General features: G+C 38.1%; 1 protein-coding gene across 2 annotated transcripts in view; it reads right to left on the bottom strand.

Moving 5' to 3' along the window:
- Positions 1–21,962, bottom strand: part of sntg1 (syntrophin, gamma 1) — a 939,332-nt gene that overhangs the window by 6,893 nt on the left and 910,477 nt on the right. For both annotated transcript variants that reach the window (XM_051929377.1, XM_028803505.2), the window contains exon 18: positions 12,999–13,091. In XM_051929377.1, the coding sequence (XP_051785337.1) occupies positions 12,999–13,091 (93 nt within the window). The remainder of the gene's footprint in view (positions 1–12,998; positions 13,092–21,962) is intronic.

The following is a 21,962-nucleotide window of genomic DNA, read 5'->3' as shown; positions in this document are numbered from 1 at the left end:
GTGGATTCAATGATTTGTCATATTATCCATGTTATACATGCGTAGGAATTTTTCCTACTATTTAGTCTTGGTGAGATGGTTCCACTCAAAAATTGGTACTATATAATAGAAGATTGCCTGACAAAAATGCTGCAACGTACATATGCAGCTCAGCATGCAAACAGCCAAGCTTTCCTTAAGAAGGCTTTTTATGTTGAATAGATGTTGGAAGTCTTTATCGTACGATATCTTTAAGCTATGCCTACAATTCATCCTTTATTTTTTTAACATTGTTATATTAAGGGAGTAAGGAATTAGCAGTGTTTATAACTGCATAGAATTATTTCCTTCTTGATACAAGTGACCTTCCTAAATGTCAGAAGTGAACTTTGCACATCTTTTACCATAAAGTCACTTACCTTATAGGAAAAAAACACATTCACAGTTCCTGCTACAGGACAGAAATGTGATTTGGGCTTGGATGAGACATTAAGTTAGTAAAAAAAAAAATCATTATACTGTTTTTGAGTCACATTATGCTTCTCAAATGCTTGTGTGGGCATGGATAGTGTGCTTATTGTTGTGATTTTCTTGTAGTTTCTAGTAAATTGTTCTGGTAATTTATGTTTTCAACTTTATATACAGCATGTGTACATTAGTTATCCTGTCGAACCCGGAGAACTAATAATATGTTCATCTTCAATTTCCACAGATTTTATTTTCTACACATAAGTCTAGTGTTTTATGTTTATTGTGGCATGTGTTCTTGCAGTACCCTATAGTCATTAGATCACAAGTGATTTGTTATGGTAGTCGTTGCTTTTTCCCTTCTCCTTCTGTAAGCCTCCTATTTAGTCAATCCTTAAATGTGGGGGATCAGTTGCTCATTTCATATCATTCTTTCAGGAAAATTTAAATTTGATTATTCTGTGATATATTTATACAGTAAAGTATACTGGCAGTTTATTTTTTGAATACATTTTAGTGTAGCACAGTGTCATGCTGTTATGATCTTGGCAGTAGTTAATGCAGATACTTTTTGTCTACTTTCTCTTGTTTTTTTCTTTTAATCATACATAATTTTTGGTAGCTGTGGTAATTCTTCCTGAATTAAAATGAATTAGGAGCAGTATTTGCTCTTGTATTTCTTTTGGCTGGTATACATAACAAACAGTATTTCATATGAAGGTGATTTACATAAATGTTCCAGGTGATGTATTAATTGAAGTAGACATCTAAGTTGCAGCAAATCTGGTCATGTGAGTAGAATTTGTAATTGTTTTAAAAGTTCATGTTTCCATTGATAAACATCTTGCTGCTTTCAGGCACCAGCTACATTGCTTGTATTCTGTTCACTTCTCTCTGCATTGGCTTTTTGCTTCTGATTATCTGAGTAAACATTAGTCTGTCACTCCGCAGTAATTTGTGTTGCTAAATAGATTATAATTAATTCCTGGTCCCTTTATTTTCTCATGAACATTTAGATACAGCATTCTCCTACCCTACCATCTAACCACCCTGATACTTGTTTTGTATCATTTGGAGTTGTCTTGCATATTGATTCAAGTGATTATGCTGCCTCTTTCTGATAACTGGATTGGCCTAATATCACAATTTTACTACAACTTTTTGCTCATCATTTATTTGTCTTTGGCTCTTCTGGTTGCTCCTCCACTACACTATCAACCTACTATTTTACAATTCAGTTTAATTTATTTTTATATGCACTCCAAATGTTTTTTCAGTTATTACAAGGTCACCTGGGAACTTCATAGAATGTATCGCTTTCCTTTCTGTCATGTAATTTGGCTACCAGTCCTGCATTGCTTTTGTTCACTTCGTGCACTTCCTAATATTTCTGGCTCTTTTTTATCCACACTTAATGGCATTTGAACTTAGGCATTTGTACTATTTCTTTCACTTAGGCCTATTTTGTACTTTTCAGCAAACCACACAGGGAACTAAAAGTACAAAGTAGTAATTATACTTAGTCTTTGTCCAGATCCTGTTGTATGAAGTGTTAGAGCCGATGTTTTTTTCTAAAGTCTTCAGTACCTTTAGAGAGACTTCATTAGCACATGTGAAAAGAGAGCACATTTTGTTTTCCTTAATTTAAATTTAATTTGCCTTTGTCTTACTTAATGGAGGATGTCTGTACTGCAGTAATAGTCTCATGGAGATCCTTTGAGGCTAACATAACATATGTCTGCTAAGACCTAAAGATCAGTTGAATCTTATTTCAGCAGATAAATTTGTTGCTTTATGTATGGCCTGTCCTGCTTGTGCACCTTTCTGGACTTCATGCAGCACTCTCAGCCAATTGCGTTAGACTGTATTCTGCTGCGGATGTCTGGAACTAGAATTCCATTTGGAGTAGAGGGTTGTTGAAGTCTTTGTTGTGGGCCTAGGCAATAGAGAGTCTGCTATTCAGAGCAGAAGCTGAGACAAAGTTAAAAGAACAAGAAGATAGTGCTGATCCTGGATGATAAAGGAGGGTTGGACATTTTGTTAAGCTGGTTATTGGACACACAAAAGTTCAGCCATTTGGACTTGGTGCATAGGTTTTTCTAAGACATAGGTTATCTGTCCTAAATAATTTAGACCCATTACTAATATTCCTTTATTATGTAAAATATTGTAAAAAGCAGTCTTTTTGCAGTTAAATGACTATTTAAATAATCATTCAATACTAGTTAAATTCCAATCAGAAACTGTATTAGTAGTAATAGTTAATGATCTATGGCAAAATAACAATACAAATAATGTATCAATTCTCATTCTCCTGGATCTGAATGTAGCATTTGTTACATTAGCTCACAAGTCTCTCATTAACAGACTTAGAAAATATGTGGCTCTATCTAATGTAGCTTTAAATTGGTCTGAGTCTTATCTAACAGGGAGAAATGTCTTTGTAAATCTTGGGGACTGTGTATCAGAAACACATAACACTGAATATGGCGTCCCACACAGATCATTTCTAGATCTTTTACTATTCTTGATTTATATGCTTTGAAACTAATGTTGATGAGAAAAACTTTGAAAAGTTGGTAGCACTGTAGCTTTTTTACCATTTTCTCGAAATGTCAAAAACATCAAGAGTGCAGAATATGTTTCTGCATAGACTATATTGCATCCTATTTATGATGACTCAACTGCCTACTTGAACAACTTCTGTTGAGCAACAGGGAGTTCAAAATATATTATATTCATTGGAAAGCCTGGGTTCATCTTTTTTTATGTTAAAAGATAAGCCATTAACGATCTTTCAGAAACATGGGGCTGGGCACACAGTACATTGCATGTCTTATATACAATGTATTTAAAATGATGTCTGCTACAATATATTGAGGTAATGCACATTTCATTATGTTTCAGATATATTTTTAAAATATATATATTTTAAAGGAAAAAAGAAACTTTGCATCAAAAGCAAGGGTTTTTTTTTGTGAAAACAGGCAAGGGTTCTCTTTCTTACCCCATCCACTCCCCAAAAAAGAAGTTTGCATGGTGCAGGTCTATCTCTCTGTCTCACGTCAAATCCTCCACAACTGCAATATTTTTAGTTTTGGTAAACATTTTTAGTGTACCATCATTTTTATAACTGTTCTAGAAATTGACGGATTAATGCAGAACAATACACAATGATGAACAACGATGAATGTTAACAATTATTAATAATAAAATAAACATATCTAATGTTTCATTTTAGTGTATACTGATATTAATAAAGAGTGTAGTTTACTTCCCAATAAGAGGTGTCAGTCTTCACGAATAGGGAGAATCTAGAAACAGAACTGTGTAACCAAGAAGCAGACTAAGCCTTCACATTGACATTGACAAATACTATGCAACCTGTGAATACTTCCTTTGACTCCAATTCATATGAAACTATAGAATGTTTGTAAATTAAAAGTATGGAAATGTTAGAGTTTCTATTTTTATAGAATACATTTATTTCTATTTACATGTATTCCATATCAAACCACAATACTGTTCTCACATTTAAAAAGTAATGCATTAACAAAGCATTTGTCTTACATTAGAAAAACTAAAAACAAACACACACCCACACAGAAAAATGTACCAGTAATCAGTTGTTAAAATCCCCAAATACAATATTAGGGATGGGGGGACTGAAGAAACATCACCTTTAGTTGTTTCTGCCAAGTAAAGATTTCAGTACACAGCAATTTAAGACCAAGCAAATTGTGGTATTTTGAAATATTAAATTCCTGGAGGTGTTATGACAAGAAAAATAAAAGTTTAACACAAAATATCACTCAATATTTGATCACATATGTGTCAATTGTGTGTTGTAGTTAATCTAAGCATTTATTTTGATTAATAGGTCTACTATTATACAAACCCCCTCCTTTAACCGTCACCTTATCGTGGTGGAGGGGTTTGCGTGTCCCAATGATCCTAGGAGCTCTGTTGTCCGGGGCTTTATGCCCCTGGTAGGGCCACCCAAGGCAAACTGGTCCTAGGTGAGGGATGAGACAAAGAGCGGTTAAACAAACCTCCTATGAAGAAAAACAATTTTGGACGGCGTTTTCCCTTGCCCGGACGCAGGTCACCGGGGCCCCACTCTGGAGCCAGGCCTGGAGGTGGGGCTCGATGGCGAGCGCCTGGTGGCGGGCCTGCACCCATGGGGCTCGGCCGGGCACAGCCCGAAGAGGCAACGTGGGTCCCCCTTCCCATGGGCTCACCACCTATGGGAGGGGCCAAGGAGGTCGGGTGCAGTGTGAGTTGGGTGGTGGCCGAAGGCGGGGACCTTGGCGGTCCGATCCTCGGCTACAGAAACTGGCTCTTGGGACGTGGAATGTCACCTCTCTGAAGGGGAAGGAGCCTGAGCTAGTGCGCGAAGTTGAGAGGTTCCGGCTAGATATAGTTGGACTCACCTCGACGCACAGCTTGGACTCTGGAACCAATCTCCTTGAGAGGGGCTGGACTCTCTACCACTCTGGAGTTGCCCCCGGTGAGAGGCGCCGAGCAGGTGTGGGTATACTTATTGCCCCCCAACTTGGAGCCTGTACATTGGGGTTTACCCCGGTGGACGAGAGGGTAGCCTCCCTTCGCCTTCGGGTGGGGGGACGGGTCCTAACTGTTGTTTGTGCGTATGCACTGAACAGCAGTTCGGAGTACCCACCCTTTTTGGAGTCCCTGGAGGGGGTGCTAGAGGGCATACCTTCTGGGGACTCCCTCGTTCTGCTGGGAGACTTCAATGCTCACGTGGGCAATGACAGTGAGACCTGGAAGGGCGTGATTGGGAGGAATGGCCCCCCTGATCTGAACCCGAGCGGTGTTTTGTTATTGGACTTCTGTGCTCGTCACGGATTGTCCATAACGAACACCATGTTCAAGCATAGGGGTGTTCATATGTGCACTTGGCACCAGGACACCCTAGGCCTCAGTTCGATGATCGACTTTGTGGTCGTGTCGTCGGACTTGCGGCCACATGTCTTGGACACTCGGGTGAAGAGAGGGGCGGAGCTGTCAACTGATCACCACCTGGTGGTGAGTTGGCTTCGATGGTGGGGGAGGATGCCGGTCAGGCGTGGTAGGCCCAAACGTGTTGTGAGGGTCTGCTGGGAACGTCTGGCAGAGCCCCCTGTCAGAAGTAGCTTCAACTCCCACCTCCGGCAGAACTTCGACCACATCCCGAGGGAGGTGGGGGACATTGAGTCCGAATGGGCCATGTTCCGTGCCTCTATTGTTGAGGCAGCTGACCGGAGCTGTGGCCGTAAGGTGGTCGGTGCCTGTCGTGGCGGCAATCCCCGAACCCGCTGGTGGACACCGGCGGTGAAGGATGCCGTCAAGCTGAAGAAGGAGTCCTACAGGACCCTTTTGTCCTGTGGGACCCCGGAGGCAGCTGATAGGTACCGGCAGGCCAAGCGGAATGCGGCTTTGGTGGTTGCTGAGGCAAAAACTCGGGCGTGGGAGGAGTTTGGGGAGGCCATGGAGAATGACTTTCGGACGGCTTCGAGGAGATTCTGGTCCACCATCCGGCGTCTCAGGAAGGGGAAGCAGTGCAGTGTCAACACTGTATATGGTGGGGATGGTACGCTGCTGACCTCGACTCGGGATGTTGTGGGTCGGTGGGGGGAATACTTCGAAGACCTCCTCAATCCCATTAACATGCCTTCCAATGAGGAAGCAGAGCCTGGGGACTCAGAGGTGGGCTCCCCCATCTCTGGGACTGAGGTCACCGAGGTGGTCAAAAAACTCCTTGGTGGTAGGGCCCCGGGGGTGGATGAGATACGCCCGGAGTTCCTCAAGGCTCTGGATGTTGTAGGACTGTCTTGGCTGACACGCCTCTGCAACATCGCATGGACATCAGGGACAGTGCCTCTGGATTGGCAGACCGGGGTGGTGGTCCCCCTCTTTAAGAAGGGGGATCGGAGGGTGTGTTCCAACTACAGAGGGATCACACTCCTCAGCCTCCCTGGAAAAGTCTATTCAGGGGTCCTGGAGAGGAGGGTCCGTCGGATAGTCGAGCCTCGGATTCAGGAGGAACAGTGTGGTTTTCGTCCTGGTCGCGGAACAGTGGACCAGCTCTATACCCTTAGCAGGGTCCTGGAGGGTGCATGGGAGTTTGCCCAACCAGTCTACATGTGTTTTGTGGACTTAGAAAAGGCATTCGACCGTGTCCCTCGGGGAATCCTGTGGGGGGTACTCCGAGAGTATGGGGTACCGGCCCCCCTGATAAGGGCTGTTCAGTCCCTGTACGATCGGTGCCAGAGCTTGGTCCGCATTGCCGGCAGTAAGTCGAACCCGTTTCCAGTGAGAGTTGGACTCCGCCAGGGCTGCCCTTTGTCACCGATTCTGTTCATATCTTTTATGGACAGAATTTCTAGGCGCAGCCAGGGTGTTGAGAGGGTCCAGTTTGGTGGGCTCAGGATTGGGTCACTGCTTTTTGCAGATGATGTTGTCCTGTTTGCTTCATCAGGCCGTGATCTTCAGCTCTCTCTGGATCGGTTCGCAGCCGAGTGTGAAGCGGCTGGGATGAGAATCAGCACCTCCAAATCCGAGACCATGGTCCTCAGCCGGAAAAGGGTGGAGTGCCCTCTCAGGGTTGGTAGCGAGATCCTGCCCCAGGTGGAGGAGTTCAAGTATCTCGGGTCTTGTTCACGAGTGAGGGAAGAATGGAGCGTGAGATCGACAGGCGGATCGGTGCGGCATCCGCAGTAATGCGGGCATTGCATCGGTCTGTCGTGGTGAAAAAGGAGCTGAGCCGCAAGGCGAAGCTCTCAATTTACCAGTCGATCTATGTTCCTACCCTCACCTATGGTCATGAGCTATGGGTAGTGACCGAAAGAACGAGATCACGAATACAAGCGGCTGAAATGAGTTTCCTCCGCAGGGTGTCTGGGCTTTCCCTTAAAGATAGGGTGAGAAGCTCAGTCATCCGGGAGGGGCTCAGAGTAGAGCCACTGCTCCTTCGCTCGAGAGGAGTCAGATGAGGTGGCTCGGGCATCTGATCAGGATGCCTCCTGGACGCCTCCCTGGTGAGGTGTTCCGGGCACGTCCAACCGGGAGGAGGCCCCGGGGAAGACCCAGGACACGCTGGAGGGACTATGTCTCTCGACTGGCCTGGGAACGCCTTGGGATTCTCCCGGAAGAGCTAGAAGAAGTGGCCGGGGAGAGGGAAGTCTGGGCATCTCTGCTCAAGCTGCTGCCCCCCGCGACCCGACCTCGGATAAGCGGGAGACAATGGATGGATGGATGGATGGATATTATACAAACTCATACTTTGTGGCTACTGTAAGATCTTAGAGATCCAAGATCATGTTCCACTTCGTAGCACTGAGTTTATATTAATGGTCTGCCCTTACCAGATCGTACAATTATTTGGGGTGCCTTTGGCTTAAAAAAGTTATCCTGGCATAGACAAGAATATACTCATATCTCTTAGTTTGACTTCTTCACTAGCCGTGAGAAGGACTGTGATTGACAATGTTTATTATTTTTTCAGGCCATCAGAAGAAAGGCTGTCTTTCATGCGTCAACAGCGTTGTTTCACATACTACCACTATAAATACTACTCTAAAGAGAGAGCGGTGTATCACTTGGCATTGAATTTGTACTTGGATGAACTCAGCTATTTTACTAGGCAATAATTTGGCAAACCATCACAAACATGTCCATGACCCAATTAGGGTCATAATCCACAGTTTAAGAAACACTGTTGTAGATTATAAAGGCGATCAATTAATCAACACTGGCAAACTTTGGCTAGGCAACCTTACTCTGTCAACACACCACACCAGCAAAAGATCTGGATATTCAGCAAATCATTGGTACATTTCCCATTAACCACAAAAGGTGTATTAATGAGGTTAGTAAACATCCATCCATCCATTATCCAACCCGCTATATCCTAACTACAGGGTCACGGGGGTCTCCTGGAGCCAGTCCCAGCCAACACAGGCTGCAAGGCAGGAAACAAACCCCGGACAGGGCACCAGCCCACCACAGGGTGCACACACACACCCACACAATAAGCACACACACACACACACAATAAGCACACACTATGGACAATTTAGAATCGCCAAAGCACCTAACCTGGGAGGTGCTTTGGTGAGAGGTGGGAGGAAACTGGAGCACCCAGAGGAAACCCACTCAGACACGGGGATAACATGCAAACTCCACTCAGGAAGGACCCGGGAAGCGAACCCGGGTATCCTCACTACGAGGCAGCAGCGTTACCCACTGCGCCACCGTGCCACCCATTAGTAAACATAGTTTCCTTAATTAAACTATGGAAATGAGCATTTTGCACACATATAGGTCTTCTGTATTAGTGGCTGTTAAGTAATGCAAGAGGTTAAGAGAGTTGCACTGTACAGATTGTGTAGATGATTTCAGCACTGTCTAAGGAAATTTAGGAATGATATGCATAATTTTTCTAAAAGTTCAGTTTACATAAACTAATTTCTCACATACTATCGTATTTGTGTCATCTCTCAATTTACCCTGACCACCTCAGATTCATACTTTCAATATTAAAACAACCATTTTTGCAGGCTTAACTTGGAGAGGTCCATGACTCCTATTCCACCCCTTCTGCCTACACTCAGTGATACCTGCTCTGTCTCCATCTTTGACGTCTTTGGGAGTATAGGGGGTTGTATAGGGGTAAGCGCTGTGTTTCCTTGGGTGTTTCTTTTAAATCTTACCTTTGTTCTTACTTAATGGAAATCTTTACTTATATGAAGAAAAAAAAAGCTTGAATATGACATATTTTAGACATGAGCAGTAGTCAGTTAGTCCAGTTGGTTGATATATAAGTAAGTAGTGAGATCTCCCAGATTACCTGTTAAAACTATTAAAACTATCAGTTTCAGCCACATGAATAGGTAATTCATTTTCAATTCTTGTGATTCTTTGGTTGATGTAAAGGTTACATTATGTTTAGAATGATCTTTTCATAGTACCTGCTAATGTCCTAGAGTACATACAGTATTTTATTAGTCAAGGAACTAATGTTATGTCATCTTTATTAAAGTTTAGAGAATTCTAAAGACCTGAGGTAGCTCCATAAGTGTGCATGATTGAAGAAATTAAGAGTAAAACATGGTTCATGCGTGCATTCAGTTGTTGTTTTCTGTATTGTTACCTGTGCTGTTGTTTGTTTTGTAGTGCAGTGACCAGAGATCCACAAATTACTCACAATATAGTTCTATTAGATTCAGCATAGGGATCCTCATATTGTATTTTACACTTATGCAATATAATTGTACAGTTTAGTAGCATTTTCAGTTGGATCAGCTAATGTTTTATTTATCTACAGGTCCACACCTCCACAACATTTTCTTTTCCACCCTGCTCCATAGAATTTCTTCTAACCAGTTGTATCTTTATCAGAATCACATGGACCCAGCAATGGTAAGGAGACAGAAACCTACTCATTGATAAAAACTGTGCAGCAAACTGTTAAAAACACATCTACAGAGACACCTTACTACTTGGTCTTCAGTATAAGTTAGTACTTATTAAGTTGACAACATGTCTTTTGACTGGAAAGTAAATTGAAGTACCTAGTAAAACATACAATGAGCACAGGGCTACCCTGCTGACTATACAGAGAAAACACTCAGAATCAGAGTCCAAACAGGATAACAAGCACTGCAATAGTTACTGTACTCCTTTTCTGTCTAGTTATACTCAGTACATCAACATGCTGTCTAGTATCTTATAAATAAACATCACAATAAACATTATCAATAAACAAAGACTGTCTGAGAGGTCCAATAGAGAATTTGCATCAGATTTAGTTACATGTGGAAAAAAGAGCTATGATTTGCAAATGTCCCACTGGAAAGCATCAAAAAACTAAAAATAATCTCAAAAAAATATAATAATAATACAAGGTATACCGTTTTAAGATCAAAATGACACCTCTCTTATGGCATTTGTCTTATGGAAATGAAATCATTACAGCTAGGATTACGTTCCTGTTCATCATTAATGGTAGGATAGTTACAGTGATTTACCATCTCCACACCATATGATGAGCAATGAAGTGTGGATGATGAAGTTAATAATTACGTCTCAGAAGACTAGAAAGGAGGATGCTGTATAAAGTGGGTGTGCTGGACCATTGCAGCTGACACTAAAAAGCTGCTAAAGGCAGTGAACTTTTCAGGAACATTGATAAAGGAAGGTGGATAAAAAACCATACAGACACCTGGAGAAAGCTTGTACAAACAAAACGGCACCTAAAATCTCGTGGTGGTTTGTGTGCAGCAATCTTTTTAATCAGTAGGCATTGAAAAGTGTCTGCTATTCTGATGCCTGAAAAAAAAATCTTTGCAATTAGTGATTCAACAAAGCTAGATAAAAATCAATTATATGGCATTAAAAATCAATGCATATTAATGATATTAGTGTTTACAGAAAAAGTAAAATCAGAAAAGTTGTTATAAAAATAATGTTGGTCTTCATATGTTTTGTTTTTCAAAGAAAGCTGCATTGCAATTTATTGCAAAACGCTGACAAACTGGCACTTCATAGGTTTTATACATTTAAAGTTAAATGGCACTGACCTTTTCCCTGGTTGTAGTTTTACAAAGAACTTTAAGCTATTTCAAAAATCATCTGCGCTTTCAAAAATGTAACTGATTGCTCAAATTGGAACATTTTCCAATGGTCCAGGCAGAGTGGTTCACTGAGGTTGTGGGTTCAAATCCCACCACTGACAATGTGTGACCCTGAGCAAGTCACTTTACTTACCTGTGCTCCAATTGGAAAAAGAAAAACAAAAGAAATGTAACCAATTGTATTTCAAATGTTGTACACTGCTTTGGATAAAAGTGTCAGGCAAATAAATAAATGTAAATTTAAACATATCTGAAAGCTAATATTGTACACAGTAATATTTTGCTTAAATTGTTGGTAATTCAACTGAAAAACTGAGAATGCCTATACTCAATTTAAAAATCTTTTATATCTTTTTTGCCATATAGTAAAGTAAAACCTTTATTTTCTTGTTCAAGTCATTAAAATATTTGTAAACCTTACAGAATCAAATGACATTAATGCAATAGGAGGGATGACCATTGAACAAATATATAAATTACCCCACCATTCTTTCATTGCTATAATTTTAAGTAATACAAATACATTAATAAGAGGCTTGTTTTGACATTTATTTGTAACCGGTAATTTTAATATGAATTAGTGATCATAGTCATACATTCATATATGTCCATTTTTGCATGTTTGGTTAATCAGCTTACTCAGGGTCACACAGAAAGTAAAGAATAAGTAGACTTTGCTGAACTTGCTGTGCAGTCTATCAATTTATAGCATCAGTGTGATTTGCTGCCAGGCACTTTCACTTAGTTTCTATATATTTTTCTGTAGTTATATTGTAAATGGATTTTTGCTTCTGCTATTTTGTTGTCAGTTATGTGTTGTTGTCATTTCCCAACATGGCTGGTGTGCTTTAAACCTTTCAGAGCGTAACCTGAAATGCACTTCACTCCATCACATACTGTATGCTTACAGGCCACTAAATACTTCTTTGGAATGCAGTTTATTTCTGCATACTTTTTTATTTACAGCAATTGTGCTTGATATAATGGTAGATAGGGTGAAAACTTTGTTCTGAGATATTTTCAAGTAAGAAAGAGAACTAATACTGATGCCAGAGAATGTCAAAATGTTGTATGTTGATTAGAACATGCAAGTAAGAATTTCACTGTACTCAATAATTAAACAATAAAACAAGAACAAATTTGCTGTAGCTATGTACAGAAAATAATGTGTTGACTGATTTTTCAGTTTTTAGTAAACTAGATGTGCTACCCATCTAAGATGGGTTGAAATCTAAGTAAGCAGCGTAGACCTCAGCGTTAACGTTTCTAGTGCACCATGCAATGCATACGTCTCTGTTATATGTCATTTGATATGGGACTCGAAAAAAGCAGTGTTAATGTCTGTAATGCACCATCTATTGGAATGACAAAGGCAATGCATTTTATTACTAAAAATGTGTGTGGTGCATTATCTTTTGGAATGACAACCAGATGGACACACAGACACTTTTCCTTTTATTAAGGTGGACTGCAGTCATCACTTAATGAAGATATTGTGACATCTTCAGAAGTGATGCTTTTCTGTGTGTCTCAGGATGTGAGTCCACGGATATAAAAATCAAAAATAAATCATTTAGTCAGAATGAAATATAGCAGTTACTATCGATTTTGAGCAAAATCTCTCCAGTAGATTTTTTCTCTAAAGACATAATAATTGTGTGTTTTTTGTGTAATATTTTACTGATAATCACACCTTTATGTGTGGAAGTCATATGGTCAACACCTTAGATTTTTTGCTTTTATAAAACTTGTGAGCACAGTGCAAAAAAGCAGTTTACATATATTCAGTTCATTGATAACCAAAGTGGTAAATTACATTCTAATTAACAATTACCAACACGTTTCTTTATAAATTATCTTACATCAGTGCTATGTCTTTTTATTAGCAGAGCTGCAGTCATTTCATTATCTCACCTTTGAAGCTGCGTCGAAGCATACAAATCCCAAGCTGAAGTCTACGGTAAGACCCATAAGGTGACTTTCCATTATGCAAGCATATGTTTTACACTGAAAGAGTAAAAATAAAAAAATAATTAATACGACTATTAAAATAATTTTAAATAAACACAATGGCTAGTATTGCCTTTTTAATTCATACATCATACACATATACGTATATGTATTGTATACATGGACTTGAGATGGGGCAGGTGTGCAGAGCCCAAACCCATATGATGAACACAACGACTAAGTAATAAAAGAAAGGATTTTTACTAACCCCTTGATGTTTTTTACAGTAAATCCGAACCTTTTTATGACAAAAGAATATGTTGACTTGAGCTTTTTTATCCCAAGGAGTTCAAATAATACATTATCTTTTTCTATGGAATGTGTCCATTAAAGGTGGAAATATTTGTGTGTCTTGCTGTGACTTCATTTTTGTTTATTTACAGGTGCCTCCATTTGCAATCAGTGTGTTTCCATGGAAATCTTACCCAGAGACACTTCTTTTGTCATCAGAAGCGATGGTATAAAGGTCATCTACTTACATATTATCCAACATTTGGCTAAAATTTTGTATGATCACAACTACTGTTGAGTGTGTTATCTGACTTCTCCTGATTAACTTCTTTGGAATTCTGATTAGTATTTTTGAGTTTGACAAAAAAATTAGAATAGACATTAGGTTATAATCTCAGTGCATTACTTGTCTATGTCTCATTCTCCTGGTCCTCATACAAAATCTCACCATGCCAGATAGTATGACTGAGGAGTGCCAAACTGGCTGCTCTAGCTATTACTTTTATGAGTCCCATCCACAGTGTCCTCTGGTTGCCAGATGAACCTTATTGAGGCTAAAAACAATTACTATTAAGGGCCCCTCTTTCAGAGTATATATATGACTCCCATCCAGTCTTTCAACTGAGGGATGAAATTATTACTATTAATTATTCAAAGAGCAAGAAAACATCTCCTGGAAGACATTCTAATTAGGACTCTGCACTCTCCTTGTATGATGACTCTTGCCTACGTGTATTATCTGGTTGATGATGAAATGGTTCTTGAGGAGAGATTACATATCTAAGATAAATTTCTCTTCTAACTTAGGAACATCAGAGACCTAATTTAATTTCTGACTGTTCAAGACAAATCAATCATTAATATATACTGTAACAGGGCTGCTAGAATATTAGAACAGTTCTGACAAGAACAGGTCATTCAGCAAAACAAGCTTGTCCATTCTATTCACCTAGGTCATTATGCTTTTAGTTGGTGGCTCCAGTCTACCCATGAATATCAACGAATTACCTTAGAGTGGCAAAATGTGTAGAAATATTCATGATTTTTTCTGCAAGATGTTATTTCATTCTCCAGATGGCAGCAGAATACTGTTCCGAGTGTTATTCGAACATAAAAATGTAAAGTGGATCATATCACCCTGAGTCACATTCGCCATTAATGCCAAGGAGGTTAAAAAGAGCAGCAGCCTCAGCCCCTCCTCTGAGAGACACCAATTTTAATAATACCAAATTCTGAAGAGTTCTTCTCACCATAACCTTCTGTATTTAAACCAACTTTGCACCCACCTATACACTGACTTAAATTCTCACTTCTTTTTAGTTTAATCACTAACCTTTCATGCGGTATCTTATTAAAAACCTTATGAAAATCAAGACAAATACAATATAATAATAATAATAATAAATTTTATTTATATTGCACTTTATATAAATAAAATTTATTATTATTAATATGCAACTCTCATTGCCTGCTTTTGCTACTTCCTCATAGATTTGCAGCAGATTAGTGAAATACTACCTTCCTCATCCAAACAAATGTTGACTGTTTCCCAATACATCTGTTCTAGGCATTGGTGCTTGATCTTTTCTTTAATAATTGCTTCTATTAATTCACCTCTGATGCACGTTAAGCTTACTGGATCAGCCCAATCACCCTTTTAATGTAATAGGATAATATTTCCTGGCCTCCTGGCTTTAGGAATTTTCCCCAATGTGCAGAGATTTTCAAAAAATATGAGACAAAGGTTCATGTATTCTAACTTCCTTAAGCACTCAAGTCAAAATGTTAGGTGGCCCTGGTAAATTGTTAGATTTTAGCCTATTTAATCTATGCATCACTTCTCCCTCTACAATTTCCAAATTACTCAGCTTCTTAGTAGTCTCTGTTACTGTAATACTTAATCTTCAAACTGATCTCACACCACCTTACAATGATTCCAGAGTGATTAGGTAATTACTATAACAAGCAATAGGACATGTGATCATCTTATTATAATTTTTTTTTTGTCTTTACATTGGCATGAAATGAAAAAGCTTATCGTTAAAGTTATAAATTTGCGAATGGTTTTGCTGTCCTGTAGCTTGCTGAAGATATTAACATTTTTGTACCATGTTACATTTCCTAAGTTACACATTATAAAATTGCTAAAATTAAAAAAATGGATAAGGCAGTAGCATAAATTGTTATAGTTAATGACTCAAGCAGCAGCATAGACTGGAATGGGAATAAATGACATCCTTGGCTGGAGTCCTTGTATATTGAGAACAAGGGCAATGAATAAAAAGTTTTAGTCATGCCAATAACATTATAAGCAAAGTCCATGTGCTTCAAGACTGTCCAGAGATAAGACAAGTTCAATCGGTAAGAAAGTGAAACCAAAACCAATAGCTGTATCAATAAAGGCCTCCCGGAACAATGCAGGTTGAATTAAATTAAACAAATCACTAACTTTTGGCTTAGTACTTCCAAAGTTAGTTTGACATAAAATTTATCTTTACAGAGGTCTAATCAACAATGTATATACTGGCTGTGATGTTTTGTAGTTTCTGTGCTTGTATTGGAAGTCTGTAGCATTGAAGTCATGTTGTATTTGCTTAAATAGCTGAGGTTCAGCTTAGACAGAAAGCAAGCTATAAACCCCTCTGACACTACTGCACTGTTCACAATAATTCAGTATCAATCTTTTAATGGTCACAGATCATAATTACATTTTGTGTTTTACTCCTCACAATGGCAGCAACAACCATATTTCTGAACAGCTCAGTTACTATTTGCCAGTCCACTTATGGCAGCCAGACATAACAATATTCACATATCCTGTACAGTTGAAACTTGGCTATACTGAAGGGCAGATGGCACAGCTCCTTTTTAGCAACTGAAACCCATACTTTGTATTAACAGTTAAAGGTCTGATAAAGAGCTTGATACAACACTGGTAACTCAGATTTCTCATAATTTTGGGGCTTTCTATTTTGTGTTTTGCTTGTGAGACCCTTGATGATCTTCCCTAACAATACAATTGTCAAAGGCAACTATGACTGACTGAAATAAATTCTGCCAAATCTTTTTCAGCTGTGCTCAAATCTTGATATTAATAAACAGGACAATATTTTTCTTCTTGTGGAATAAAAGATGGAAAAACAGACTTAACTAGGCTACACCTGCAATTTAAAATTTAGGATGAAAATATCATCAGTGAAGGATTTGCATTAAAGATGGGAAAATAAAATGCAATTACAACAGAAGTAGGGAGAATTTGTTTAGTTGAAAACATTAAGGTGTGAAAGCTGTCAAAAATGTAAAGTACCAAGAAAATATTTGCAGAGCTGTAGTGGCTGCCTCATAAGAATAGCCATGAGGCACTAATGTGGTTCACTGTGCAATTTAAAATGGGGTTTATGTCCATGGTTGAAACTTCTATGATAGCAAAAATAAGTCACTGTTAGGTCTGGATAAAGCAAAGGATCCACATTTGTGATGGTAGAGATGGCAATGAATAGTAAAATGTAAACTATTTACAGCAGAAAGCTTCAGAGATCAGGGACTGGGTACAGTTATTAATATTCAGATGCATGTGTCAGTGGTAATAATGTCATCAGAGACTTTAAAGTGATTGCTGGGAAGTAATGCAAGTGAAATGATCAGCCAGAAGTGATTATTTAGAAAGGGCAAGATGCAGGTTTTATCTTCAACAAAACACTTTAGTAACAGACTTGTGTAATTATAGTTATGATCAAAGTGAAACACAGATAGTACTAAACTGAGTAAAACTACTTGGTATGCTTCAGAAGGGCAAAAATTCAACACAAAGAGTAAAGTACCATAACAATGCTGTTTCATCCACTGTGGGCACTAGAGCGCCATCCAGCTGTTTTTACCAGCAAAAAATAAGAACCATAAACTTACTTGAAAGTGAATAATGATTATTTAATAAAATAAAAATATTCTGATTGTTTTATTGTTGTTTTAATAATGTGGTTATCGGAATTAGGTTTTTTCACAAAAACGTGTCAGTAATTTATAAATTGTAAGTCAGACTATGTATGTAGTATGTTATCAGTCTGATCTGAGGGGCATTTATTTAGATGGGGTATCAAAATCTGTGAAAATATCCTTCACAGTCACTCTCCTGTAAACAGTACAGCTATTAAAAAAAGAGAACAGGAAAAAACAAGAATGCTACTTAAGGTTTGTTTAAAAAACAAAATAAAACATGAATTATGTAAAATTATAATGTAATAGCACAAAGTAGAGTCATGTATACTACAACTGCATCCATAATCATTTTATATACTGTGTTATTTATAATCTATCTTTCTGTAAGCTCTGAAAATAAAACTAGTTATTTTTCTCCCCCAACCCCAGTGAAATTACATTAGAAGAAAATATCATTTTCATTTTGGACGCTTTATATTGCAATAATTTCTGGAAGGCTGGATATAAAAAAAGCCTAATTTAACATTTTCAGTATCTATACATTCATTTCTCTTTCCACTAAATCCAGTTTAAGACTCATGGGAAGCGGGTTGGTTACTGTCTTGTGTCTAATACCGCCAGGATAATTTTATATATCAGGCCCTTTTTCATTTTGTCCCAATGGTACGAATAAAAATAAAACATTTTCAGTCTAAAATAATTAACTAGCAGAAGCATTTGGTAATACTGCTTACTACAGAATATGATAAACCTACTGAAACGTCCAAAGTGTGTAAATATGAAATAGTTCAGCCTTGATGTAAATCTTTGTCTTATCTCAGAAAATGAAGGTCTCTCTTGTTCAACAAGAATCTCCCTCAAGTGTATCTCATTTGCATAAATATATAGAGTTGGGAGAAGAGAAGGAAATTACTTCTCATGTACCCTTTTTACTCTGACTACTGTAATTGCCAACATAAAACTAAGCTCCTTAGCCATAATACCTGGCAATAATATAAAATCGAAGTTAAATCTAATTTATAATATAACCCACTACTGTTACTTAAGATTACAACATGTCCTCAGATACTCAGAAGCACTGTCTCAATGAGCAAGCAGTGAACTCTGTAAGCTGGGATGTTAAATGTCTCAATTATGATCTTAGGACAAAAAACTATTCTCCCACTTAACAGGCCTAAATGCTAACATGGTATTTTACAGGAGATTAACTTAACAAATAAGGAGTAGAAGAAAGAAAACTGGAGGTGTAGGAATCTTAATACATAAAACAATCTCATTTGTAACATCAGACATTGTATTTGAACCTGAAGGGCGCCATGTGATGGTGACAAGTAATTTATTTAAATCTAAGGTAATTTTCATAAATATTTATGCACCTAACTTAGATCGTAGTGAAATCATATTCACATCAGTTCCCAATATGAGCACTCATCAATCATTCAGAATATGGAATTGATGCAGGATATATTTCAAGGCAGAGAAACTTTTATCCTTTGCTCTTCTTCATGATAATCACCTTTTTCAACCCTTTCAAACTTACACAGTATTTAGTCTTTGGAAAACGTCCAGGATTAAAACACTTAAATAACTGTATATAGATAATGTTTTTGAATCTTATGAACAATTATGCTTCAAATGTAACTTCACAGCAACACAAATTTCCACTACTTTCAAATCAGAAATTTTGCTAAAAGAAACTTATCCAATTTTCAACACCATACACCCATTTCTGTTCCAGAAGAAATACTGATCAGTCTTGAAGACTCAGACAACATCTCACCAATATATAAAAACACCTCAAAGTCTCTTCATTTCAAAGATCCTAGAGTACTGGTGGGAAAAGAATCTGTCACTTAATATCAGAAAAGGAGTGGAAGGCAGTCATGCATAGAATACACCCTAACTACATATGTGTAATACATATAACCATTCAACTTAAAATCTTTATATATACATATATATATATATATATTTTATTGATTTTAATCAACTTAAAATCTTTCTTTGATCCCATTTATCTCATGTCTGGGCAAGATCCAACACATGAACATTGCGATTTAGCTCCAGCCTCACTGGGCCACATTTTTTGGAAGGGTATCAAATTAACATAATATTGGACACAAATCTTTGAATGCCTATCAGACAGCCTTGGTGTCATAATCTTTCATAACCCATAATAGCTGTGTTTGGTGTACTCCCAGATGGGCTTCAAGTGGAGAAGGAAAAATAGATTGTAATTGCTGATACCACGCTACTAGTACATAGAATAATTCTATTTAACTGGAAGAATCCCAGCCCACCTTTTATAAATCAGCGTGTAATGAATGTTCTCAACTATTGGAAAACATCAAATTCTCACTTAGATGATCTGTTCAAAAATTTTTTTAAAATATGCCAAGATTTAATTAACAAAATTTTAGAATAAGCATTTATGTTGGGGTAAAGGCCCATTTTCCCTTATTTGCTTCTTTTTTATAACTATTTTTGTCCATGATGTTAACTCTCCACTCTTTCTCTCAGGTGGATGTTGAATTCAGTTTTGTTGCTTTTTTTTTTTTTACCTTTCTGATATTTTTGCTTGTGTTTATGTGCTCACTATGAAGTCTTTTGTTGTATAAGTTGGACTTGATTGTATGCAATGTTATTTTCTTCAAATAAAATAAAAAGTTGGTCAAGAGTAATGTTACAAGTGTGTTGGTCTTATTTACAAGTAAAAGTGACTCTAGAGCCCTTAGACATCTCTAAATATATAAAATCCAATGTCTGTCTGTCTGCTCACCTTTCACGACAGATCTACTTAACGGATTTAGATCGTGTTTTTTCTATAATTGGCTTGAACATTCTGGTTGATTTTGCGACTTCTGTCATTGCGCCATGTTATCATAATTTGCTTGTGGTACCGATTTATTTGCATGAATCCAAGAGACGTGCAGCAGGCCAAGGGGAGAGAGGCAGAGCCCTCCTCAGTCACGCACCAGCAGAATTCATGAAATTTTGACCACTGTTTGGAAAAAATAAGTAATCATGCGGAAAGAGAGTATGCTCAGGTGAGGCAATTTATTAACACATAATTATGTATGCCCTTTTTAAATCATAATGATAACTGAAATCACCCAAATGGGCCTGATCAAAAGTTTACATGCTGGGGTTGATAATATAAACACAAGTTGACACACAGCTTTAAATTATGGGCAATTAAGGGAGAGCATCCAAACCTATAACCTCTTCGATTTTAATCAGTGTTTGTGTATAACTAGTCAATTCAAATTCATGCAGAGCTTCACTGACTTTGCTGGATACCAAGCCATTGGAAAAGCAAAAGAACTGTCAAAGGACGTTCAAGAAAAAGTTGCTGATTTGTATAAATCAGGAAAAGTACATAAAAAGGTATCCAGATACCTGACAATGCCTGTTGGTAGCATTTAGACTGTGATAAAAAAGTGGAAAGTTAGGGGTTCTGTTCTTACCAGGCCATGTTCAGGTAGACCAACTAAGATTTTAGCCACAACTGCCAGGATCATTTGTCAAGCTAACAAGAAAAAGCCACAAGCCACTTCGGCATAGATACAGACTTCTCTACAAACAAGTGGTGTTGCTCTTTCAAGATATACAAAAACGAGGTACTTGACCCTGCAGTACATTTTGTTTGAGTTGCAAGAAAAAAAGCCTTTACTTTGCCAACAGCACAAAACAGTCCACTTACAATATGCCAAACATAATCTAGACAAGTGTCACATCTTCTGGAGCAAAATCCTGTGGAGTGATGAGATCAAAATTTGACTTTATGGTCATAAACATAAACAATATATTTGCAGAGAATGCAACGGGGCCCATGACAAAAAGTTCACCATCCCTACTGTGAAGCATGGTGGTGGATCTATGATGTTCTCGGGGTGTGTGAGCAACAGTGTCACAGGTAACTTAGTGAAAACTGATGGCAAGATGAATGCAGCATATTAACAGAAAATACTGGAGGACAAGTTGCATTCATCAGTCCAGAAGCTGTGCATGGGATGCACTTTGATCTTTCAACATGACAATGATCCAAAGCACAAGGCCAAGTTGACCCTTCGGTGGCCACAGCAGAAAAAAGTGAAGGTGTTGGAGTGGCTATCACAGTCTTCTGACCTCAATTTCATTGGGTCACTTTGGGGAGATCTCAAACATGCAGTTCATGCAAGGCAACCCAAGAATTTACAGGACCTGGAGGCATTTTGATAAGATGAGTTGGCAGATCTACCACCTGAGAAAATCAAGGGCCTCATCCACAACTATTAACAAAGACTGTATGCCGTCAACTGATGCTACAGGGGGCAATAAATAATAGTAAGAACTAAAGGTATGCAAAATTTTCATCTCATTTTTTTCCTCTTATTATGTTTTGTATAATGGTTGTGCTGTTCTGTGATGCCTTATAGTTTAACTTAGATTTCATTAAAAGTAAATGAAATGTATTTTGCTTGATCGGTCATCTTTTCTTTAAACTGTTGTACACATCTTGCAAATTTTGCCAGGGTATGTAAACTTATGAGCACAACTGTATATTCAATTCATGTCACAGCAAATATATATCCAATTTATGCTACATACAGTAGTTAATCATTATATAAAATTGATATTTTGTTTGATGTACTGAAATTTCTCTTTGCATTTGTGGAAAATAAGTAATAATAAAAAGAGAAATTGCATTTTAAATCAGCT

Source organism: Erpetoichthys calabaricus, chromosome 6 (genome assembly GCF_900747795.2).
Source record: "Erpetoichthys calabaricus chromosome 6, fErpCal1.3, whole genome shotgun sequence".
Lineage (NCBI taxonomy): Eukaryota > Metazoa > Chordata > Cladistia > Polypteriformes > Polypteridae > Erpetoichthys > Erpetoichthys calabaricus.
Note: the sequence above shows the minus strand (reverse complement) of the source record. Positions and strands in the feature narration are given on the sequence as shown.